The sequence below is a fragment of the Tachyglossus aculeatus genome, chromosome 3, assembly GCF_015852505.1.
Source record: "Tachyglossus aculeatus isolate mTacAcu1 chromosome 3, mTacAcu1.pri, whole genome shotgun sequence".
In the NCBI taxonomy this organism is placed as follows: domain Eukaryota; kingdom Metazoa; phylum Chordata; class Mammalia; order Monotremata; family Tachyglossidae; genus Tachyglossus; species Tachyglossus aculeatus.
This window is the reverse complement of record NC_052068.1, coordinates 97,720,280-97,746,873: the sequence shown is the minus strand read 5'-3', so window position 1 is coordinate 97,746,873 and position 26,594 is coordinate 97,720,280. Positions and strand designations below refer to the sequence as shown.

General features: G+C 47.1%; 1 protein-coding gene across 1 annotated transcript in view; it reads right to left on the bottom strand.

Annotated features, from left to right (window-relative positions):
* Positions 1-19,298, bottom strand: part of SETBP1 (SET binding protein 1) — a 366,235-nt gene extending 346,937 nt beyond the window's left edge. Inside the window, 3 exon segments of the mRNA XM_038744019.1 lie at positions 39-700; positions 18,685-18,810; positions 19,230-19,298. Coding sequence (XP_038599947.1) covers positions 39-530 — 492 coding nt within the window. The 5' untranslated portion in view covers positions 531-700; positions 18,685-18,810; positions 19,230-19,298.
* Between the last annotated feature and the right edge of the window lie 7,296 nt (positions 19,299-26,594).

Sequence of the window (26,594 nt, the reverse complement as noted above, 5' to 3'; positions counted from 1 at the left end):
CAGTGCACTGAGACATGGAGACAAGATGGGGTTCTTACCTTCTTTTTGGAGTGGCTTCTGTCTTCCTCCTTGGCAGTTTTGCTATTTTTCCCAGTTCGCGAGAGTTTCTGCTCCCCAGACTGCTTGATGGTGATTTTGATCTCTGGGGGGCAAATATAGTTCTCCAGGTTCTTCGGGGGCTTCTTGGCCCTCTTAGTTGTCTGGATCTTCAGCTTAAGGCTCCCCTCAGTGAAGTTGGCCTCCTTGATAGAAAACTCCTGCTCCTCCAAGCCATCTCCAGGAACCCACTTCTCACTGTCCGCGTTCGAGTTGGAATCGATGTCTCGCCCAGAACCCAGCTCATCCTCTTCTTCTGGCTCCATGCGCTCTCCACCCCCTGGGATTCCTTTTCCAGACCCCGCAGAGGCATGTAGAGGTTCTCCTGGGCAGCCGGAAGCGGCCGAGGGCTTGGCTAAGGGGACGGCCAGAAAATCCGACTCTATCCCCCTTTGCCGGGAGCCACTTAAGATCTCCCGGGACTCCATGACCATCCAACAAATCCCCTGGAGTTCTTGGAAGGGGGAATGAAAGGGGGCAGGAGAGGGGGAGGCACAGTGAAGAGGGAGACTCCAAATCCCAAAAGCAGAGAGTGGTCAGGCTGCTGAGTTCAGAATCTCAGAGAAATGGACTGTGGGGCATTCACAGATGACTGGATCTGCACCTGAGAAAGAGAGAGAGAGAGAGAGAGAGAGAGAGAGAGAGAGAGAGAGAGAGAGAGAGAGAGAGTCAGAAATCCAGGGGCATGACCAAAGGACTCACTTGAAACAAGCACTGCAGTTTTACCACCCCACCTTCTCAGAAAGAGGAGAGATAGCTACAATTCATATATCCCTAATGTAGGGAGAATCAGGGAAGAGAGAGAAAGGAACTGGGATTTCTCTTGACTCATAAACCAGAGACTCAAACTGGGAACATGGATTGGGTACATCACCCTGCGTATAAGCCCTCTTAAAAAGGTTCAGGTGGAACATTTAATCTGTGGTCACAGTTGGCTGCACCACATCTGAAACCAACTCCAAGAAAGGGAAGTTAGAGGTGAGGTTCTGGGTGCACAAAGGGTTTTGTGGAAGTTTTATTTGATTCTGTCTTCAGTTCCTGCTCATCTTCAGAAATTGGTCCAGGGCCTGGAAAATCTTGCTCCACTCCCACACTGGCTCTTTGCATAACTAGAAATAGCCCCTTTCATAACCCAGAAGTTAGGATTTTAGCATCAGTAGGCTAGAAAAAGAATTCTCTGCTAAATCATTAATAGTGAAACCTTGGGACTATGGAAGTACAGCAGCGGTAGGCGTATAAAAAAGGAAAGCCCCTTAAAAAGAAATTGTGTTCATCCCCCCAGAGAGAGAATTCGCATACGGATACCCAGAGTGAGTACTTTATATGCTCCTGAGCCTAACTCGCCTGTGGTTCTTTTCTAATAAAGCACTAAGGCCAGGGTGACTGTTCAACTCAGTCCCAACCCACAGGCACCTGGACAAAACATGGAATTGTCTTCTGATACCAAATTTATTATCTCTGGCTTCCATGAAGAAGAAAGAGGGGAAAAAATAAAACAAAACAACGCCCCTCTCCCCTGACCCAGGTCTAGCATCCTCTAGTCAAGAAGATTAAGCTAAATTGCTTTCACTCATAACTTAACATTTGCATCTTTTGTTTTTGAGGGGTGGAGGAAGGGGAACAAAAGCAAGTCCTACTTCCCAAGAAATCACTAGGTCCTAGAATTCTGAGGGTGGATGGGATCTTGAGAAGTCATCTCATCCAGCTCCTTGCCTCTTCATGGAACCAGGTCAAATCCAACTCCAGGTTGGATTGACAGAAAATTCTGAGTGTTTGTACAGAACCAGTGGCATCGGCCATTCGGCTGCTAGATTCTCTGGGCAGATACATCTAGATAATCTGCCAACGGCCCATGGAATTGAACTGAAAGTGATAGGTTCCACCTGCATTAATACTCTCAGAAATGAACAGCCATACACTAGAAATCTTGATATGGACTAAATGAAACCTGGCATTATTTTCTTTCCCCAGATGGTAGCAGGGAAAACAGGCATAATTTGGGGGATGGCATCATGGACACCTGAAATATCTCCAACATGTTCCTTGATTCTAGGCTCATCTACTACTCCCTTCATACAAATCACTACTAAGATCCCTCTATATTTGTGTCATTGAGTCTGTCCACTGGGAGAATTGGTGGCAGGTCTCAGAGCTTATCTATCCAGGCCTCCAATCAATCAATCATATTTTTTAGGGTACTGTTTAAGCACTTACTATGTGTCAAGTACTGTTCTAAGCACTGGGAGAAATAAAAGCTAATCAGGCCCAATAATAATAATAATAATAATTGCATTTATTAAGCGCTTACTATGTGCAAATCACTGTTCTAAGAGCTGGAACAGTCCCTGCCCTACATGGGTATCACAGGCTAAGTAGGAGGGAGAGCAATCCTGAATCCTCATTTTGCAGTTTAGGAAACTGAAGCACAGAGAAGTTAAATGACTTGTCCTGGGTCCCACAACAGGCAAGTAGTGGAGCCAGGATTAGAATCCAGGGCCTCTTGCTCCCACGTCTGTAATTTATCCACTAGGACCCCCTACTGCTTACTGTGTGCACAGCACTATTTTAGTGCTTGAGAGAGAACAGTTCTGACACTATCAATGAGAACTGCAAAAGGCTTTATTATCTAATGATGTTTCAGTGGCTTCTCCTCTTCCTGTTATGTACCTCCAACACAAAATGCTGCCATTGCCATCTGACTTCCTTTGCCTTCCAGCTGATTGCCCCAAGAGCAGCAAAGTGGAGAGCTGCATATACCTATAGCCCAAATCACCCTAGCCAAACAGCAATTACCTGGGCCAATCCCAACTCCAAATCTCTAAGGTGAAATCCCAACAATCAATCAATGCTATTTATTGAGCACTTACTGTGTGCAGAGCACTGTACTAACATGCTTGGGACAGGCACAATACAATAGAGTTGGTAGACCCATTCCTTGCCTTGCAATCCAGTGGAGGAGAGGGCCCTAAAATGAATTACAGATAGGGACAGCAGCGAAGAATAGGATTATATACTTGATGCCAGCACCCACCTCACCTAAAAAAAAAAAAATCCACCAAAAAAATTACATGTCCTCACATGCCTATTGACTGCAGAGGTGAACTGGATGCACAGACTGTGCTCCATTTTCCCAAATGGACTCCCCACCCAATCGTTCTGAGGTTCTGTGATCACAATCCTATCAATTAAAAATCTATTTTTGATCCCAGCTGTCCTATAAAGCCACCAGAGTGAGTCAACACCTTCCACCTTTCATCCCCCAGCAAGAAGCACACATAATAATAATGATAATAATAATAATAATAGTAATGGTATTTGTTAAGTGCTTACTATGTGCAAAGCACTGTTCTAAGCACTGGAGAGGTTACACGGTGATCAGGTTGTCCCACAGGGGGCTCACAGTCTTAATCCCCATTTTACAAATGAGGTAACTGAGGCACAGAGAAGTTAAGTGACTTGCCCAAAGTCACACAGCTGACAGTTGGCAGAGCCGGAATTTGAACCCATGACCTCTGACTCCAAAGCCCATGCTCTTTCCACTGAGCTGCGCAGCTTCTCATAGAGAAGCATAGAAGCATATGTCTCTATGCATAGGGACACAGTGTCACGCATAGAGACATTGGCTACTGGATTATACAGAAATTGTGAAATGTTTTTCTTCACCACAACCCAGCAGTTACTCCTTCAAAGAGAAAAAGAGAGATGGAGAGAGGGAGGTAGTATGTATGTGTGCGTACATCCTTGGGCACACAAAAGGTACCCTGTGCTAGGTTCTTGCTTACAATGAAAATTAACCTTTCCCAGGATGATTGGCTGGTGCCTGTACCCCGGCATTGACTCTTTCTTAATAATGAGAGCAGCTTTTCAGAGAAGTTGAGTGGTGGCAATAAGGATTCCAGAAGGAAAGAGTTATGGGAGGGGAAAGTGTTGAGCGGTTGGAACACTTACCATTCCTTGCCAATAACACTTGCTCCGTCAGCTGGAGCCCAACTGCGCGGGGAACTTGCCTCATCTCAAACAAACACAAATCCTCATGATACAAGAAGGGGGAATACAATTTTAGACAGACAGACAGACAAACAGACAAGAAATAGAATGGAGGAGGCTCCTACCTACTATCTTTAAGACCCTGGTACTTGGACACATAATGATCATCACAACTTTATTAGTGAATGTGCCATGGCCCTAGAAATTTTTGAGACGCAGTACCTTCATTTCATTCTGCCCCCAGCCTCAGAATGAGGTACTTACAAGCACAGTGCTATCAAAGCTGGTGCCCTTCAGAGTGGAACACCTCATTAGCAGCATAAGAGCCACCATTTGGCACTGCATTTGAGAGTGCAGTGCAAGGGAGCAATGGTATTCAACAAGGTGTTGGACAGGCTGCTATGCCTTCAACCACAAAGGTTCAGAACCGTTGGATTTAGATATAAACCCAAATCTCAGCTCTTTGGGTTCCTCTACCTAGAACCCAAAAGAGTTCACATTGGAAGCAATGGCTCAATGATAAAAATGAATTTGATTCAAAGTCTGCCATACCATTTTATGGAAAATGCTGCACTGTCCCAAGTATGCCCATCTTCCCTTTCCTCTCAGCAACTATGAGAACAATAAGAATAATTATTATCATACTAATTAAGCACTTACTATGTGCCAAGCACTGTTCTAAGCACTGGAGTACATACAAGTTAAACAGGTTGGACACAGGCTCTTGACCCACATGGGGCTCACAGTCTAAGTAGGGGGGAATAAGATTTAATCCCCATTTTACAGATGGGGTAACTGAGGCACAGAGAAGTTAAGTGAGCTGCCCAACATCACACAGCAGACATGCGGCAGAGTTGGCTCTTTCCAATAGGCCAAGCTACTTCTGAATACTGGGAAAATGAGGACTGTGGATCCCTGTGGCTGAAAAGTTTGGACTACAAGCCCAAGGACACTATCTAAGCATGTTCCAGTCTACAAGTGGATGCATAAGTATTTAAAATGAGCAGGGGCAGCCAGGGTTGGGGCAAGTTCACCACACCAGACTGTCCAGCACTAATGTAATTCTGGTGCATCTGAATATTTTTCTAAAATTCCCCATCACAGCTTAAATAAAATGCTTAAGAACGGTATTTGTTAAGTGATTGCTATACGCCAAGCATGGTACTCAGCGCGGAGGGAGTTACAAGATAATTATTTTGGGCACGATTCCTGTCCCGCATGGGGCTCACAATCTAATTAGGAAGGACTTAGGGATTACCAAGGAAATGTGTTCACTCTAATTCTGTAGTAGGCTTCTCCTCTGTGCTTGGCAGGCTTATCAACTTTAGATTTCAATGCTGCCACCCAAATGGAGAGACTCATTGGCAGTTCACTGCACTTGAACCTAGTGTGGGCTTGTGACAGGTTGCCAGAGTGGGATTCTGAAGACTTGGGTTCTAAACTGACAGCTTTGCTGCTATGCTTTCAGGTAAATTCACTGGCCTTTTTAAATCTGGCATCCTTTGCCTGAACTCTAACTTAGAGGATGGCATGAGGACGAGTAGACTGATGCCTGTCAAAGTGATCCCTTTGGAGAAGCCATTATTATCTACTTCCTAACAAGGTATCGGGCACTTGAGCCTTGCAGGCAAAGCCCTACAGGGCTGCGATTGCTGAGGGGAGGAAGTACATTGTCATTCTATGTACTAAAGGGGCTGTTCGCACAATGGAACTGGGTCCCTGGAGAAAATAGTACAATTAAGTTGCTTCCAGCTTCGCCAAGTGTGTCTGGAGCCAGAACCTCCTGGTAGACAAAGCTGGCCCTCACATCTGAATCTGGGCAAGCCCAATGATGCAGGTTCAATTTCTTTTTAAAAACTCTGACCTTGTCCAACAAGGGGTGGGAGACTTTGCCAATATCTCACTCACTGGTACTCATCTAAAGATGGCCAAATGGGACAAAAGGACATCGGAAAACCTACCTAAGGCCTTCCCCACCCTGATGCCCCTTTCCTTTGTTCAGCATTGGCATAGCTAACCATCTAGGCCTCAGTTTCTCAATCTAGAGGAATAATATGTTTTCCTCCATTCATCAGGGCCTTTGGTCTCTGGAGATAAATTTCAGGGTAAGTAGAAATTGAAGACAACTTGCTTGTATCATGTGCTCTGCATTTGTAAAGGGCTGAAAGTTACTAATATAAAGAATGCGGTTGTGGGGTAGGTACAGATGATTATCCCTGCAGAACAGATGAAATAATTACAACAGAAAAAGATCTAGCAATATATCCAAAGCTACACAGTAAACCACTGGTAAAATATGGAGGGCAGGGCCCAGCTCTTGACTCGTGAGACCCACGGCTAAGGCCTTCGACCCTGCTGCTTCTCAAACACCAGCACAAAAGTCAGATTCAGTTGGATACCCAAAAGGAAATCCCTAATCTCTAAAAGGCAATCTAACCCTTGCACACAACTCAAGTCACTTAAACCTCAGTGGGAGAAAGTACTGGAGAAGGAACAGAAATCCAAAAACCTGAGCAATGGAGCCAGCTATATTGGTTACACAAAAGGGATTAAAAGAACAGCCTGAACACCTGGTTCTTGAGGGGAGCAGGGTGGGAGGAGGACTGTGGCTATATGGGGATATTCAGCTGGGGAATCAGGTTTTGAGTTCTGGTTCATTCCTCATCTACCTTATATGAATTCTCTTGGCTTCAGTCTCTTCACCTCTGAATGAAGCTAATAATACCTGCCTCTCACCCAGTGCCCAGGAAGGCTGGGAAGATTCATTCACTCTTCTAAGGCAAAATTGTCTGAACAACCAACTTGTAATATATTTTAATGTCTGTCTCCCCCGCTAGACTGTAAGCTCAGTGAGGGCAGGGACCATGTCTACCAACTCTATTCTTCTCTCCCAAGCACTTCATTAATACTGTGCTCTGCAGAGAGTAAGCATTCAGTAAATTCTATTGACTGATCAATTGAAAGTGACTAGTGTAATGACTATAGAACCTTCCCTGCAAGGCAACAAACCAGGCCCTTTTCTAGCCCCCAGAATATCAGCACTAATACCAGAGAAGCAGCGTGGCTCAGTGGAAAGAGCACGGGCTTTGGAGTCAGAAGTCATGGGTTCAAATTCTGGCTCCACTGTCAGCTGTGTGACTTTGGGCAAGTCACTTCACTTCTCTGTGCCTCAGTTAACTCATCTCTAAAATGGGGATTAAAACTGTGAGTCCCCCATGGGACAACCTGATCACCTGGTAACCTCCCCAGTGCTTAGAACAGTGCTTTGCACATAGTAAGCGCTTAACAAATACATCATCATCATCATCATCATACCAGAAGAGACAAGAACATGAAGGAGCAGTGTAGCCCAGAGGAAAGAGTATGGGCCTGGGAGTCAGAGTACCTGGATTCTAATCTCAGCTCTGCCACTCCCACTCGCCTGATGTGTGACTTTGGACAAGTCACTTAACTTCTCTGTGCCTGCATTTCATCATCTATAAAATGGGAATTCAATATTCTCCCTCTCACTTAAACTGTCAGTGCCATTTGGGACAGGGACTGTGTACAATCTGACTGTCTTGGATCTACCCCAACACTTAGTACAATGCTCAGCCCATAATAAGCACTTAACAAATACCACCATCATCAACCTGAATACCTTCAAAATAACGAAGAAGAGGGGTTTAGGGAAAATTATTCAACGACTCCATGCTTCTTCTGTGGCCTCTCTCTCCTTCCTCCCCCAGTCCTCATGCCTCTGCGGTATCTCTTTCCCTGGCGGGTGGTAGGAGTTCCATGGAAATGTCTAAAAGTGAGGTTGGAACATCACGCCCCAGCTCAAGCTTCATGTATTGTTCAACTTAGCTATTCTATCCCCTCTCCCTCGGCAAGATTAACTTGGCTTCCATTTGGCAGGTCTTCCGCAGCAGCCGCCTTTGCCACCCACATTTCCTGGCTGAAGGTGGTCCAGGGACTTTCCCTCGGCAGACAGTACTCTGTTCTGGGTAAAGCAGCTCCAATTCTGTTTTTTTTTTCTTTTTTTTAAATGGTGTTAAGTGCTTACTATGTGCCAAGCACTGTCCTAAATGCTAGGGTAGATACAAGATAATCGGGGTAGGACACAGTACCTGTCCCACATGGGCTTCACAGTCTTAACCCCCATTTTACAGATGAGATAGGGTTCAAATTCCATTTTTTGACAGGTGGGTGGTTGAATGATGATCACCTAGTCACTCTCCCCATCCCCCACCCCTACCCTAATAAAGAGTTCATATCTTATCCAAAGGGACCTCACCTAAAGAAAAGGGCCCATTTAGGTGCTGAGAACCCAACTCAACATTAAATTTCTCCTCATAGCATCCCTGGAAAAGAGAAAGGCAGGCAGGTAGCCCCTGACCCCTGAACGCCAGTAGCCCAGAAGAGGGCCAGGAGATGGGAAGTTATATGGGGTGAGGATGGCTTCCTTCAGGCTCCTGTATTCTTTGATATGGCAGTCTCCCAAGAGGCAGACTCTGGCCTGATGAATTTGGGAAGGATAGTCCATTGTCAGTGGATGTGAGTAGCGAGCCCAAGAGCCGAGTCCAGATCCAGAGAACCCAACCCCACCCAGTTTAATCATTTGTGCTCCCCAGCTCCCCCTTCATTTTGCTATTCTCTTGGACAGCTGCCTGATTCTCACACTAATGTACTACTAGGATCTCACTCCTTCTCTGATCAAACATTCCTCCCCGGGCCAAAAACGTGGAGAAAATGATGTTGCACTATAAATCCTTAACAAAAAGTTTGTTTTTATTTACCACTGCCTTTGCCACCGCCCCTACTCCTCCTTTCCCTCCCCCAGCCCCCCTCCCCCAACCAGCCTAACACTCCCTCCTACCGAAAACATACCCGGCACAGAAAGCACAGCTGGGGAGCTGAAACGTGGCTGTCTTTCTGTTTTTCTCCAGCTAGGCAGCAGGAGGCTGGGATCACGATTCCTTGCCCAGGTGTACATCCAAAACAAGCCACAATAACCCCTCATCTTTACACAGTATGTTTCTTCTGAAGAGCCCAGAGCACTTTCACCCAATCACCTCTACTTGAGGTAATAATAACTGTGGTATTTGTTAAGTCCTTACAATGTGTCAGGCACTATTCTAAGCACTGGGGTAGATACAAGATAATCTGGTTGGATACAGTCCCTGTCCCACATAGGGCTCACATTCTTAATTCCCATTTGGCAGATGAGGGAACTGAGGCACAAGGAAGTAAAGTGACCTTGCCCAAGATCACATAACAGAAATGTGGCAGAGTAGGGATTAGAACCCAGGCCCTTCTGATTCCCAGACCCGTGCTCTATCCACTAGGCCACAGATTTGTCTTCCCAACATCACTGTGAAGGGAGGTATTATTTCGATTTTACAGACAGAAAAACTATGAGCAGAAAAGTTAAGAAATCTTCCCCAGAACACAGATTGTGCCATTAGCAGACCTAGAATTCCGATCTCATAATATTCGTAGTAGACATAATAGCATTTATTGAGCACCCACTTGGTGCACTGCACCGAATTAGGCACTTGGAATGTTCAGAATAGACATAACACCTTTACTTTCTGGGATTTACCCAATAGACTACAGAGAGCAACAGGCTGAAACTCAGGCATACCTGATCACAAACAGTGATCTTAAAATCTATGGTTCCGTGGAGAAGCATCAGATCATAGGACCTGAAATCAGAGATGAGGGATCCAGGGGGAAAGAGAAGGTTGGATTCCCCTGTCTGTAATTTATTTTAATGACTGCTTCCCCTTGTAGACTGTCTACTATATGGGAAAGGGACTGGCAGAATACAAACCCAGAGTTTAGGCCTCTAATGGGGGTACCACTGCCCTTGAGACTACGGCTAGCCAGTTAAAGCCCTCTTCAGGAACCAGTAGTGGCTTTTGCATGGCCCAACATACTTCCTCTAGGAAGTCCCTACTTGAACTGGTTTGGCCTGGGCACCTCAAGGAATGTCTGCCTTCCAAGCTGCCCGCCCTCAGCGACTCACAGGAGTCGAGCTGGGCTTCCTGTGCTCCATTCCCTTCCTTTTCTGTAGGTCAGAGCACCTTCACAATTACCATAATCCAGATCAATAATGCAAAACTCCCCTTTCTAGACTGTGAGCCCGTTGTTGGGTAGGGACCATCTCCATATGTTGCTGATTTGTACTTCCCAAGCACTTAGACAGTGCTCTGCACACAGTAAGCGCTCAATAAATAGGATTGAATGAACAAATGAATGAAAAACAATAATCATATAGGAACATGAAAGGACGACCTGGATATTCTTACCAGAGTTTTGCCCTATTAGCACACATGATAGCTTTATTTTCCGTTTTCAAAGATCTCAAAGCACATAGGGGACTGACAAAAAGTTATCAGAGAAACAATACCATTAGTAATGCTGAATCAATCCTTGTTTTCTTCCCCACATTATCATTGAACTACTTTGAACTTTAGCAATACCTCATGTCTACTTGACTGCTAAGAATGACTAATTGATTACTTTTTATCTCAGGCAATCAGAGCACAGCCAAGTGAGTTCTGTCCAATACCTCATTGATAAATTGAGCTTCCTCTCCCCTCCCCGCCACCTATCATCAACCCCTTTTCACTTCTATTTTTACAAGCCCTTATCAGGATGAGTGAATGCTTTTAGGCTTTTTTGTATTTAGGCTTTCTTTATTTCCCCTCTTCGTCCTTCTCTTTGTCCAATTAAATACGATTACAACATCTAGGCAACCCGTTGGGGAATCTTCCTTGTTCAAAGCATTCTGGAGGCTCAGGTCAGGTTAGACTATGCAATGAACTTTCAAATGATGTCAAGGGACAGGTTCTCTCACACCTAGGCTACCTGTCTCAGAAAGAGTCAAGATAGAGACTACTTTAGGGGCTCCAAATTTCACCTAAGGCCAGCCTCTCTAGGAATGATCCATTGTTCAACCTTTCCCTGATACATAAGAGCCCAACAGGAAGGCTGGAGGGTTGTTAGTCTGAAAGGGAGTGATAGTGTGGGCAGTTGTGAGAGATGGGTGGAGGGCCTGAATGAACAGGGCAAGTTTACCAAGAACAAGTTTTCAGTTGATTTTCCTCTCTCTAAATGGTCTTCTTTTTCCAAAAATGGATTCACTGGACCTCATCTTGGTAAATTAACAAACTGGTGGGTTACCCCCGCCCCCCCGACCTCCAGATTCAGCCTTTCAATGAGTCACAGCCCCAGCTCACCTTCAAATCTAAGCATCTGCCACTCTCTTACCTAGAAATGCCCTCGGGCCTTCGTTTGCCAAACCACTACACTACCCTCTTTTAAAACTGGGCTCATGTTCATCCCTTCTAGGAATGCCTTCCCAGGCCAGTCCAACTGACTCCAGCTACTCCAATTTCTCCCATGACTCCATCCTTCCTCCTTCCCACCTCCCGAAACGTTGAATACATATACAATTCCCTGAGGACTGCCTATCTACTGCTTCTTCTGCTACTCTGCATAGCACCTAGTACAGGACCCTGCACAGAGTGGAGGCTTAAAAGGTGTAGTCACAGTGGCGAGAGTCATTCCTTTTTTGTGGAAGAAGAATTACCACAGAAGTCAAAGGCAAAAAACTTTCAAGGAGCTTATCGTCTAAAAGATTTTGAATGGAGGACCAAATTATTTCATCAAAATGAAGCAGTGTGAGAAGCAGCATGATCTATATGGGTCATAGACGGCATCCACTCAGATTAGCTTGTATCTACCCCAGCGCTCAGAATAGTACCTGGCACATAGTAAGTGCTTAACAAATGCCATTAATGAAAAATGTGTTTGGAAAAGTTTGGATTCAAGAGCCCCATGACAAATCTGGATACCCAGGCACTTGGCAGAAAGGGAACCTGTGGAATTCAAGATCACATGGTTACAGATTCCTTAGGCGGTCAGCCTATTTAGGCCCAGTTGATCAAATGTGGTTATGGACTAAGAAAAAATTGATGAAATCAGAGACAAATCCAGGAGTTTACCAGATTGTAAGCTCCTAGAGGGCAGAGATCACATTTACATCACAGAGAAGCAGCGTGGCTCAGTGGAAAGAGTCTGGGCTTTGGAGTCAGAGGTCATGGGTTTGAATCCTGGCTCTGCCAATTGTCAGCTGTGTGACTCTGGGCAAGTCACTTAACTTCTCTCTGCCTCAGTTACCTCATCTGTCAAATGGGGATTAAGACTGTGAGCCCCACGTGGGACAACAAGATCGCCTTGTAACCTTCCCAGTGCTTAGAACAGTGCTCTGCACATAGTAAGCACTTAATAAATGCCATTTTATATATATATACACCAACTCTATTATGTTGTACTCTCCCAAGCTCTTAGTATACCCATAGTGAACACTTCTCAGTAAATGGCCCTCTAGGTGTTCTGTGGTCGAATGCCTGGGGAATGTGAGAGGTGCCCAGAAGGAAAGAGATGGAGTAATGAATCATGGTTGAAATCTAGCACCAAACCTTGGCCATTCCCAACACAACTACTTCCATGAAATCCAGCAGAGCAAACCCTGTCTTTCCATGGATTTCCAAGGAGTGAAGATTCTCTTTTGATGGCAAGACCCCAAAATCTCCTAAAGTATATCCTGAGCAATGATGATCTTAAGCAGCTGATTTCTTGTCAAGGAGAGGAAAAAAAAAACCACAACTGGGGAAGGAAGGAAGAAGACATTTGTGTAGGTTGAAATTTTCAATTCAGATTTGGTCCTCTTTGGTTCTGTTATCTGATCACCATCCCCTCCTCCCTCTCAAGCTCTGAGAGAAACAGGCACCTCTCCTCACCAGGGTCAGCTATATTTTGTTGACTGTAATTATTCTTCAAGGATCAGAGAGAGAGAGAGGGAGAGAGAGAGAGAGAGATCATCTGTGCATAATGATTGTCATCTGTCATCAATTTACAAGGAGAGCTGCTGCTTTCCACCAGAGCAATGCTCTGGACTTCAAAACTATTTATTTGGTGCACTAGACACTGCCATTTGCTAGTTGTGGGTTGGGTCGAATCACCGCTGCAGTGCAACTGCAGGCCTTCAAGCATGAGGTTTCTCTGTTCCAGGGGAGGCTGACAAGGAAAGAGAATGCGCTGGGGATAGGCTGAGCAACTGAGCCCCATGGAGAAGGCCAAAAAAGTAACTGGTTTCTCCCTGAGCCTGTCAAGGGGTAAAGGAACTGACCAAGAGTGGCACTTTCTCAGAGCACCACTGTAGCCTGAGAGCCTCAGTGAGGCTTGGGTTGATGGCACAGGGCAAAAAATAATTAATATCTGAGAAATGAAAACTCGGAACAAAAACAAAATTCAAGGGTTGCATTTTCTTACACAATGAAGGCAGTTCTGCTCAGTGGGTGTCTGGTGTTTTGTTTTCTGGATATATCTAGCCTTTTTGCCATCCAGCCTGAGTATATATGACCTCATCAGATCATATGTTAATCAAAGGATGGTCTTAGAAATAGTCCCACAAAGAAACCTAATAACCAGGAAAATACCTCACATTTACAGAGCACCTTTCTCCATAGAGTTCAAAGAACTTGAGCAGACATGGCTAATCATTACTATCACTCCCAGGACATCCTAGGTAGGCGGCACCTGAAAGAGATGAGGTACAGAAGGAAGGAAATGACTTACCCAAGAGTACTTGGCAAGTCCAAGATTAAGCCCAAAAGAGAACCTTGGCCTTTCAACTCAGTTCCTCTAACCACTAAACTCTCCTGTTCTGTCTGATGAACAGTGACCAAAAGCAATTAACTGGTTGGCAATTATTAAAAGCCAAAATCAATCAATCAATCAATCAATCATATTTATTGAGCGCTTACTGTGTGCAGAGCACTGTACTAAGTGCTTGGGAAGTACAAGTTGGCAACACATAGAGACGGTCCCTACCCAACAGTGGGCTCACAGTCTAGAAGGGGGAGACAGAGAACAAAACAAAACATATTAAAAAAATAAAATAAATAGAATAGATATGTACAAGTAAAAAAAATAAATAAATAGAGAAATAAATACGTAGAAACATATATACATATATGCAGGTGCTGTGGGGAAGGGAAGGAGCTAAGGCGGGGGGGATGGAGAGGGAGAGGAGGGGGAGAGGAAGGAGGGGGCTCAGTCTGGGAAGGCCTCCTGGAGGAGGTGAGCTCTCAGTAGGGCCTTGAAGGGAGGAACAGAGCTAGCTTGGCAGATATGGGGAGGGACAGCATTCCAGGCCAGGGGGATGACATGGGCTGGGGGTCGAAGGCGGGACAGGCGAGAACGAGGCACGGTGAGGAGATTAGCGTCAGAGGAGCAGAGGGTGCAGGCTGGGCTGTAGAAGGAGAGAAGGGAGGTGAGGTAGGAGGGGGCGAGGTGATGGAGAGCCTTGAAGCCCAGGGTGAGGAGTTTCTGTCTGATGCGTAGGTTGATTGGTAGCCACTGGAGATTTTTGAGGAGGGGAGTAACATGCCCAGAGAGTTTCTGTACAAAGACAATCCGGGCAGCAGCATGAAGTATGGATTGAAGTGGGGAGAGACAAGAGGATGGGAGATCGGAGAGGAGGCTGATAAAGTAGTCCAGACGGGATAGGATGAGAGCTTGAATGAGCAAGGTAGCGGTTTGGATGGAGAGGAAAGGGCGGATCTTGGCAATGTTGCGGAGCTGAGACCAGCAGGTTTTGGTGACGGCTTGGATGTGAGGGGTGAACGAGGAAGCGGAGTCGAGGATGACACCAAGGTTGCGGGCTTGTGAGACAGGAAGGATGGTAGTGCCGTCAAAAGTGATGGGAAAGTCAGGGAGAGGGCAGGGTTTGGGAGGGAAGACAAGGAGTTCAGTCTTCGACATGTTGAGTTTTAGGTGGTGGGCAGACATCCAGATGGAGATGTCCTGAAGGCAGGAGGAGGTGCGAGCCTGGAGGGAGGGGGAGAGAGCAGGGGCAGAGATGTAGATCTGGGTGTCATCAGTGTAGAGATGATAGTTGAAGCCGTGGGAGCGAATGAGGTCACCAAGGGAGTGAGTGTAGATCGAGAACAGAAGGGGACCGAGAACTGAACCTTGAGGAACCCCCACAGTAAGGGGATGGGAGGGGGAGGAGGAGCCTGCAAAAGAGACTGAGAATGAATGACCGGAGAGATAAGAGGAGAACCAGGAGAGGACGGAGTCAATGAAGCCAAGGTTGGATAGCATGCTGAGGAGAAGGGTGGTCCACAGTGTCGAAGGCAGCTGAGAGGTCGAGGAGGATTAGGATAGAGTATGAGCCATTGGATTTGGCAAGCAGGAGGTCACTGGTGACCTTTGAGAGGGCAGTTTCCGTGGAATGTAGGGGACGGAAGCCAGACTAGAGGGGGTCGAGGAGAGAGTTGGTGTTGAGGAATTCGAGGCAGCGCGTGTAGATGACTCGTTCAAGGAGTTTGGAAAGGAACTAACTCTTTCAATCTGCCTGAATCTTACAACACTGTAGGACTTGGTAGAAGCCCAAGACATCATTTCATCATTTTTCAATGCATCTCCTTAAAATGCTAATGGGTTCACAACAATATACCTCGTTCTTCTGTAAAGAAACAAAGTTGAAGCCTGAGCAAAAAGTATTTCTTTCCCCATCCCTGGGTTACAGGGAAAACAAGAGTCGTCTTGGCCCTGTTCCTTCGCAACAGATTTCTGGTTTCAATTAAAACTTTCAATCACAATTGGAGAGTCGGCATTTTGAGAGCCTACAGTCAAGGCAAGACACAGAGCCTCCAAGAAAATTCAGAAGGGATATCCCATCCTCTGGCCTCTTCTCATCTCTCTTTCCCCCAGCCCAACCCCCCAACCCCGCCATCCCACACCCTTTTCCATAACCTTAGCCGCCCAAGAGTAGAGATTGAAGTGCAAGTAAAAATAATAGCCCTGTTGATAGAACTTTCTTTTTCTTGACTCTCATTTCCGTGCCAGAGATTTATCGATTGGGGATTTAATGGAACTGGAAGCCAAGTTACAAGAGAAGCAGTGTAGAGAATCAAGAGTGAGCTAGGCCCTGGTTTTCCTACCTAACTGGTTCTTCTCCAACAAGATGTGGTGTCTCCCTTTTTTGCTTCCCACTGCCCTCTCAGAAGATTTCAGCCCCTCAATTCTTTCTCTTCCCAAGCTCACGCTAGCAGAAAAGACTCAGCGGACTCCTGCCCTTGTGATGAATAGTTGGAAGGGGAAGTTTGTTCAAAGGGGGGGGGGGGGGGCGGGGAGGATGGGAATGACCCAAAATATTCAGTGTAGAAGTGGAACTGCGATTCCTTTACCTCCATCGTATCCTCTTGACAATATGCAAAGGATTGAATTACTTCTCCTGGCAGCGAGAGACTAGCTAGCAATCCTTAACCAGCCTAGACCATCCTTTTAAATTGCACTGATGGACATATAAGGCAACATTAACTGCCAGTTGGTATAATCTCTCCCAGACTAGTTGCGCTCCCTGTGCCCAAGACAATCCATCGTACTGTTTATTCCAGGAGTACTTTAAAATTCACTGTTAAAAGAGAAACACTATTTCCCTCCTCTGTCTGCCTAATATATCTCCTTGCCACCCATTCTTTCCCATGCTCGGCTCAGATTTCAGTGCCACCACTGACGGCAATAGCCCTGACTCTGACACCAGCAAAACCTTAGAAACTAGCCATGACTTCAGACACAGTCACTCACAACAGCCAGAAAACACACACACACACACACATACACACACACACAGTCATTCAAAACCCAAATGATCTATTTTACCATCTGTCCTTTCCTCCTCCACCTTCCCCTTTTTCATCCCACCTTTTCAAGTGCCCTAGCACAGATGTAGACAGCTACCTTAAGACGCAGTAGCTTCAGCCAGCCCTTAAGCATAGGGACAAAAATGAACTTAACTGGGTATGAAATGTCAGAAGAGTCAGAGACAAAGGCAAGAGAAAACGACTGGAAGCCTTCTAAACATGACACCCAAAAATATTTAGCTTGATAATGATGTCTTCTATCCCTTGCATGCACATACATACACATGCATGCACAAACACATGCATGCACACACACACATACACACTCTCACCCTTGTGCTCTTCCTTCTCTGAAGCCAAGCATTCACCTACAATGTATTGGGGGTGGGAGGCGGGGAGGGGATTCCCTACCCCACGCCCAAGCCTCAGATATCCAGGCACTGTTCAGCTGTAATAACTTTCAGAATGGACATAAATGACTACCTCCTCTCAGCATCCAGATGCATTTTTGAGTAGAGGTAGGGGGGACAGGGCAAATCAAACTGATACTGAGACAGACAAGGACCAATAATAAATTGGAGGAGAAAAAGGAGATCCCTGAATTAGAGGTGGAAGTTTTATCAAGGTTTTTTTTTTCTGTTTGTTGTTTTCCAAACCCATTTTAACACAACACTATACGGAAAGAAGAGAGGGGTGTGGGAGAGGGAGAAGGAGAGAGGGAGGGAGGGAGGGGGAGAGAGAGAGAGAGAGAGAGAGAGAGAGAGAGAGAGAGAGAGAGAGAGAGCATCTTCATAATCCCCACAGATCCCAACAGAACTTTAGGAAGGACAGTACGAGCAGTGGGAAAGACCTGCAATTGCATCTCTGGAGAAGCTGCTCTTTTTTGGGGGGGCGGGGTGGGGGGAGTTTCTCCAGGGATAAAGAAAACACAAATTGCCCTCTTAGCACCAGACATCAACCATGAGATTATCAGTATACTTTATTTGAAGCGGAAACAAATCGGAAATCCTTCTCTCAACTGCCTTTTTAGACAGATATATTTATTGCATATGCACACACACACAAGCACGCGCACACACACACACACACTTGGAAACACACACAGACTCACGTTAAAAATAAATTCAACATGAGGGGGCAATAACAAAAAAAAACCCAGAGGCAATGGGTCAAGACTCAGTTAAGTCACGTCTCCTAATAACAATCAAGCAAACTTTCAGATCTCCAACGAAATATTTCCACTTCAGAGCAGATTACAAGGATGAGTGGGGTTTTTTTCGTATGTGAAGGGATTAGTTCAGCAATAACTTGGTTTGACTATGTAATCTGCTGTACGCTCACCAAATCACAGACTATTAACAAACAGCACCTCTCTCCCAATACACCCTAACACTCTAAAAAACACTGTCCTGCTCAACATTTGGATGTAAAATATACACCTAACCAGTGTCGCTCACTCTGATTCTATGGATTATCTAAGGCAATTTTTTTTGTCGAGGATACATTCCATTAAGTAAAATTATAAATCATTGACGAGTCCTGATTTTGGTCAATGATTTACTTCTGAAATATACAGAAGGGCAATCCGGCAGGTCATTCGGATTCCCTTCTCTCATCCGCATCTTCAGTTAAACATATACCCACGTCCAGACATTCACCTCGCTAGGTTATTACAGCAAATTGTTGGGTTTGGGGGGTGTGCATCCTTCCAATGTCAAAATAATGAGAGAGCAAGGGACACACACACACACACACACACACACACACAGAGGGAAAGAGAGAGAGAGAGTGAGAGAGAGAGAAAGAGAGAGAGAAGGAAAGAAAAAGACCCAAATCAGTTCAATAGGATTTGAAGACATCAGGATAGAAATCCACCCGCATTAAATCCCATACCAACCTTACAGACGGGACCAGATCTCGCCAGTTCTTCTAATAGCCACACGTTAAATTCTGATACATTTTGCTCCCTCAAAAAAAAAAAAATCCAAGTAGGTTGCAATGTTGCTCTCTAGCTCCACTTAACCTGCAACTTACAAAGGGAGCAAAAAAAAAAAAAAAAAAAGAAATCTTTCAGCCTCCCCCCGCCCCCTCCCTTTTCCCCGCCCCTCGACTTTCCTCCACTGGCACCCAAACAGAGCGGGCACCATCAGCAGCGGCCCCCCGGAGATGGGGAGCCGATCCCCCCAAGCCGGGTGATGCCAACTCCAAAAAGCACCCCCAAATCCCGCTGGCCCGATCCCCCCACCGGCTGCGGCGCCGATCCACTCAAATGGAGATCCATCCTCTCTCCCCACCGACCTCCCCTCGCCCGCGGCCGCGCAGCATCCTCCTCCCTCCTCCCTCCTCCTCCTCCTCCCGCCCCGCCCCCCAGCAAAGTCACCCTGCAAAATGAGGCCGCGTTAACTTTTGCATGCGAGAAATAAAGGATGAATAAATAAATACAGCTCGCTCCTCCGGCCGATCCCGGGAGGCTTCTAGGGCATCTTCCCCCCCGCCGCCCCACCAGCCCCCGTCTTCCAGTCTTGTTTCCTCTCTGGGTGTCTCTGCGTGCGTTTCTGTGTGTCTCTGGGCCGGCCCCTCCTCCTGCTCCTCCCCTCCTCCTCGTCCTCCCCTCTTCTTCCTCCTCCTCCTCCCTCTCTCCTCTTCCTCCTCTTTCACCACCTCCCCTCTTCCTTCTCCTCCTCCTTCCTTCCCTCTCCTCCTCCTCCTCCCTTCCCTCTCCTCCTCCTCCCCCTTCCCTCTCCTCCTCCCCCTTCCCTCTCCTCCTCCCCTCTTCCCCTCCTCTTCCCTCTCCTCCTCCCCTCTTCCCTCTCCTCCTCCCCCCTTCCCTCTCCTCCTCCCCTCTTCCCTCTCCTCCTCCCCCCTTCCCTCTCCTCCTCCCCCCTTCCTTCTCCTCCTCCCCCCTTCCTTCTCCTCCCCCTTCCCTCTCCTCCTCCCCTCTTCCCTCTCCTCCTCCCCTCTTCCCCTCCTCTTCCCTCTCCTCCTCCCCTATTCCCTCTCCTCCTCCCCCTTCCCTCTCCTCCTCCCCCTTCCCTCTCCTCCTCCCCTTCCCTCTCCTCCTCCCCTCTTCCCTCTCCTCCTCCCCCTTCCCTCTCCTCCTCCCCCTTCCCTCTCCTCCTCCCCTCTTCCCTCTCCTCCTGCCCCCTTCCCTCTCCTCCTCGCCTCTTCCCTCTCCACCCCTTCCCTCTCCTCCTCCCCCCCTTCCCTCTCCTCCTCCCCCCTTCCCTCTCCTCCTCCTCTCCTCCTCCCCTCCTCTTCCCTCTCCTCCTCCTCCCCTCCTCTTCCCCTTCCCTCCTCCCCCTGCTCCCCCTGCTCCCCCTCCTCCGGGGCAGGGCGGATAGGCCGGATTATCCCGGCCGCCCCGGAGAGGGGGGCGATGGGGATGGGGAGCGCCGATGGGGAGGGGGCTGGCCCGTCTGTCTGTCTGTCTGTCTGTCTCTGCCTCGCTTAGATCCCGAGGTCCGGCCGAGCCCCCCGCGGGGCTGCCGCGGCCCCGACCATCTGTCAAAACGCCACCCATGGGCGACCAGGACGGACAAAACGGTTCGGGAGGGCAGGGCAGGCAGGGCAGGGCGCTGGAGAAAGGCCCAGCCGGCCGGACAGAGACACCCCCCACCCCCTCGTCCACGCAGACAGAGATCGGCCCCGAAACAGAGGCCTGGGGAGAGACGGCAACGCGAAAATGGCGACTCCGGACCGGCTGGACCAGGCCGGGAGGCAACCCATTCTCACACACACACACACACACACACACACACACTCACCACCACCACCCCCTCCCGCCCTCCACGTACCAGTCCGGCCTCATTTTAGCAGGAGGAAGGGAAAGATCAATCTGATCACCGAAGGATTATTTCGCCCAAGGTGGATTGGGGGGGGAAGGGGGGGATGAAACAAAGCTGCCTGGTGTGTGTGTGTGTGTGTGTGTGTGTGTAAAAGGAGGAGGGGGGGGTGGTTGGCAGGGTGGAAGGTTTCGCTGATGTCCGCAGTTTCATCAGCGCTGCGATGTTTCGGGCTGCGCCCGCCGATCCCGTCCCCTTCTCCCCGCGGCCCGCCCGGCTTCGCGCTCTGGACAATCAATCAATCAATCGTATTTATTGAGCGCTTACTGTGTGCAGAGCACTGGACTAAGCGCTTGGGAAGTACAAGTTGGCAACACATAGAGACGGTCCCTACCCAACAGTGGGCTCACAGTCACAGGGCTCCGCGCTCCGGACAACGCGCTCCTGGCCGTTCGAGGCGTGTGTGTGTGTGTGTGTGTGTGTGTGTGTGTGTGTGTGTGTGTGTGTGTGTGTGTGTGTGTGTGTGTGTGTGTGTGTGTGTCCCCTATATGTATATATGTGCGTATAAGCGCTGAGTACAGTGCTCCACACGCAGTAAGCGCTCAGTAAATACGATTGAATGAATGAATGTGTGTGTTTGTGTGCTCGCTGGGGTCGGTTCTGGACGAAGGGCGTTGGGCAGTGGGTGTCCGAAGAGCAGGGTGGGTGTGCAGTGCTGTGCACACAGTAAGCGCTCAGTCAATACGATTGAATGAATGAATGGGGGGGTCACGCTGCGCCCCATTCATTCAATCATATTGACTGAGCGCTTACTGTGTGCACAGCACTGCACTAAGCGCTTGGACAGTTCAGCAACAAGATAGAAACAACCCCGGCCCACAACGGGCTCACCTCCACGTCTCCCCCTGCCCTTCTCGCCCTCCGCCGCCTCTCCCTTTCTTCCCGTCCGTCCTTCCCCCTCCTGGCTGCCTGTTTTTCCCAGACTCCAGCGGTCGTAAAAACGGGAACAATCAAACGCGGGGGCGGCGCGGCTCCAGGAACTCAACACTGCCACTACCTGACACAGCCGAGGCAGGGGGTGGGGAGGCGGGGGAGAGCCAGAGGAAACACAGAAGAAAAAGGGGATAGGCTAGAAAACCGGTTTTATCCTCACCCCCCCGCCACACACACCCCTTTTTCCCCCTGGTAATTAAATTTCACTTCCAGGGGTTTATTTAAAAAAATACATGTATGCATTCAGATGCTCATTTGCAATTCCTCATTATTTACGATCTTGATTAATTCCTTCTGGTTGGCGGTGGTAATGGTGGTGGGGAAAGGGGAGGTTGGATTTTTGCAGTATTAATTAGAAATGCAGGTAGAACGTGGAACTCTGTGTTCGCGGTGGTGGAAATGAAGAGTCTGGAATAGCGTCGGTTTGTCCAAAAGGCACTGTCTCTGATTATTTGTACTCAGGTGCTGATGGCACAATTTTGGAAGGATTCTTTTGTTTGTTTTCATTCTCTTCAATACAATATAAGAAAAACCAAGCCCTTCAGGTTTGTAAGAGGAATTCTCACCTGGCCGGAATGTGATACCGACTGAAGATTGGGGGATAGCTCAGATAAACACCCAGGAACCATTCCAGGCCTCAGTGTGTGGCACCCATTCAACAGTTCAGCACTGAGGGTCCCACACTATGCCAGCATTAGAATTGAAGGATGGTGAAGATGTTTTTTTCCCTTATTTTAATATTTTTTTTTCCTTCAATAACTTTCTGGTATCATCACCTATCTCAAAGAGTTGATGTTGGCCCTTGGTATCTGGGCTCTAACCCTCACATCACTCCTGGTCCAGCAGGGGGTGACCTTTTCCCATCAGTGACCTGGAATATGTGCCTAAAGGTCGGGACAGGAGCTGAAGACCTCTTCAGGGACTTTCGAATTCCAAGATTCAGGGTGGCATTCTAGGATCAATTCTCTCAGACCATTCCTGTTTCCCCTCACTCCCTTTTTCCTCTTTCCCAAGTCCATGCTTTTTTTTTTTCAGAGGCATTTTCTGTTTTAAAGATGCATCACAGTTTTAGTTAGCCCTCTTTGGCCCTTTCATTTGTGCAGTGTTAGGCTCATTACCTTCAATAGTTATTTTTTCTAAGTGTCAACTCAATGGATGAGATGGAAAACAAAACATGATGTGTCCATAAATGGGAGAGGGACAAAGGACAAGTTTCAAATCATCTGTGAGGTGCAAGGTCACATGGCTACTACCCATCTGAAAAAATATACACTAATAACAGTATTAAGCACTTACTATGTGCAGAACACTGGGAGAAAATATACAGGTGGGAATTAAACACCATCCCTCTCCCTTGTGGAGCTCATAATATAAAAAGACAAGATCCCTTTGCTTTGTTCCTTTAACCTTGACTTCTCTCCTCTCCTTGCACATTTTAAAGTTAATTTTCAGAGGGTGATGAAAGCTTCTCTCTCTCTCCCCCCCTTTCCCTCTTCCTTTCCTTCCTCCCTTTCTCTATGAGCACACATTCTTGAAATTGAAATTTCATAAGAAAATTCCCCTGTGAAGTTTTTCAAAGAGGAAATAATGTTGTTGCCCAGGTCAGTTTGCTGAATCAGGGCTTGTGTTCAAATCCCATCAAAACTCCTTTTACCCTGGCCACCTTTCTCTGGTTTTCATCTCCCCCTGGTGGTCAATTCAGCAAGTACCTGACTTAGGAACTCCCCCTGAGGTGTAGCGCTTGGTCCCTGTCTTGGAAAGAAAACCTGACGCCTTCCCCAGGCTTTAGAAGACCAACGCCTTGTCTGCTGATTGGGCTTTGCTGCAAGGAACTCGAAGCCTTCGGAAGAAAGAAAAAGAAAAGCAAAAGGGCAAATATTTCTGAAGAGAAAAAAGTATTGAAGTGAAAGACTGGGCCTAATGGTTAGAGCACATGCCTGGGAGTCAGAAGGATCTGGGTTCTAATACTGGCACCGTCACTTGTCAGCCGTGTGACTTTGGGCAAGTCACTTAACGTCTCTGTGCCTCAGTTATCTCATCCGTAAAATGGGGATTAAAATTGTGAGCCCCATGTGGGACATGAAGTGTGTCCAACTTCGTTGTCTTGTATCTATACCAGCACTTAGTCTAGTGCCTTAAACATAGTAAACGTGAAACAAAAACTGTTTAAAAAAATAAACGGAGAAAATCGAGAGCCTGATCCTAGCTTCATTTGTATTACCTCAAGAATGCTATTTGACCGTCTGGTAACTCAGTTTCCCCATTTTCATGAGGAAAACATTAATTCTTACTCCCTACCTGAGGGATGTTGTGAAGATGAACTACTATGTAATAATGTTTTGCATTCTCATCATTGTTCCAAAGCACATGCTCTTTGATCACTTAATGATAATGACTGTGGTATTTGCTAAGTGCTTATTGTTTGTCAAGCATTGTTTTAAGTACTGGGGTAAATACAGGTAATCAGGTCCCCCACAGGGCTCACTATCTAAGTAGGAGAGAGAACAGGTATTGAATCCCCATTTTGCAGATGAGGGAAATAAAGTACAGAGAAGTTAAATGACTTGCCCAAGGTAGCGAAGCATTGTGGCTCAGTGGAAAGAGCACAGGCTTGGGAGTTAGAGGTCATGGGTGCTAATCCCGGCTCTACGGCTTGTCAGCTGTGTGACTCTGGGCAAGTCACTTAACTTCTCTATGCCTCAGTTACCTCATCCGTAAAATGGGGATTAAGATTGTGAGCCCCACGTGGACAACCTGATCACCTCGTATCCACCCCAGCACTTAGAACAGTGCTTTGCACATAGTAAGCGCTTAACAAATGCTATTATTATTATTACACAGCAGACAAGTGACAAGCACTTAGTACAGTGCTCTGCACATAGTAAGCGTTCAATAAATATGATTAAATGAAAAGTGGCAGAGCTGGTATTAGAACCCAGGTCCTCTGACTCTCAAGGCCAATGCTCGCTCCATTAGGCAATGCTGTTTTTCAGAAGACCACCTGTGCACATGTGGGTGAAGTTGGAACAAGTGAATACTATAGCACAGGTTTTCTTTATGGCAGGATTTGGCCAGAATTCCATCTTCCCATTATAGGGCAACTGGGTGTACTGAGTTTTGGGCCCACAGGATTTGCATTTTTTACCTAATTATATGGCTGCAGTTTGAATAGTCCTGTTTTTCCCTTAAGATTTATAAAGTCCATGGAAGCCAGGTTTGTTTCTTCTCCATCTTTAAGAGCAACCCTTGGCACCTAGACCTATGCTTTGGCTAAGATAGGCAACCAATAAATGTGAACGAAGAAGGTGATGATGATGATGATGTACTTTTAGATATCAACAATCTGGATCATTTGCCTTGTGTAAACTTTGTAAACTCAAGGGAATTTTCCTCCTTATGTCTACAGGGTTTGTTCTGATCGCTGTCTTTCCTCTTTCCCCACAGCTGGGGAGTGGCAAGTTGCTAAAGGAGATGCTCAATGTGAATGGAATCCCAAGGTTATTGGAGACAGGCAGAGTTCAGGGTGCAAGGAAAATCTTCAGGGTGCAAGGAAAATCATCAGGGAGGCTTAAATCTCCCTAAAGCACTAGTGGCTTTAGCAACTTGAATGGCCTCAAAATGAAGAGACGATGAACCATTTAGATTTTTATTTCTTACCTCCCCGGTGGTTTTGCTCATCGAAACTTTCAGCCACCACTAAACCTTAAGCCTTGAAATATGCTTACTTTAACAGTGAATTATTTGGATCCCTGATGGGCACTGCATATTTGCATTAGCCTACATGGTGTTTAAACCTAAAAAATATTTAGAATAAAGAACCGGCATAGACGGGGTGTTGGGCAGTCCCAAAATCATCACTGGACCTGATTAAGTTTCACTTAGGGAGCCATCATTTCTGGGACAAGGCAACTTTTGGGGTCAAATAAAGCTGCTTCTTTCAGAGCCACACAAAAGTCACTGCAGAAACTATCATTACTGTTGTTGTATTTGTTAAGCGTTTACTATGTCAAGCCCTGGGGCAGATACAACTTAGGTCGGACATAGTCCCAGTTCCATATGGGGTTCACAGTCTAAGATCCCAACCATTTAGGTGGGGTTGCGGGGGTGGGCACAAGGTACAAGGTGTGTGTGTGGGGGTAGCTAGGACCCCAACCATTTTTTGGGGGGAGGGGATGCTATAGGATCCTAAACATTTCATTCATTCATTCATTCAATCGTATTTACTGTGTGCGGAGCACTGTACTAAGCGCTTGGGAAGTACAAGTTGGCAACATATAGAAACAGTCCCTACCCAACAGTGGGCTCACAGTCTAGAAGGGGGAGACAGAGAACAAAACAAAACGTATTAACAAAATAAAATAAATAGTATAAATATTTACAAATAAAATAGAGTAATAAATATGTACAAACATATATACATATATACAGGTGCTGTGGGGAGGGGAAGGAGGTAAGGTGGGGGGATGGGGAGGAGGGGGAGAGGAAGGAGGGGCTCAGTCTGGGAAGGCCTCCTGGAGGAGGTGAGCTCTCAGTAGGGCCTTGAAGGGAGGAAGAGAGCTAGCTTGGCGGATGTGTGGAGGGAGGGTATTCCAGGCCATGGGGATGACGTGGGCTGGGGGTCGACGGTGGGACAGGCGGGAACGAGGCACGGTGAGGAGATTAGCGGCAGAGGAGCGGAGGGTGCGGGCTGGGCTGTAGAAGGAGAGAAGGGAGGTGAGGTAGGAGGGGGTGAGGTGATGCAGAGCCTTGAAGCCGAGGGTGAGGAGTTTCTGCCTGATGCTTAGGTTGATTGGTAGCCACTGGAGATTTTTGAGGATGGGGAGGACGGCAGTACTCTGAAGAAGGCCCCTCAATTGCAAGGTCCAGGGAAGGGAGTGGAAAGGCAGGGGCCAGGGCCTTGAGGGTCACATCTCCCCAGGGGTAAAATTATCCATAACTCTGCTGTCATCAAAAGTGTCTTCCAGAGGCAGAACTGTTTCACAGTCCCATCTGATTAAGACAGGATTTGGCCTAGACTTGGATTCAATAGGCA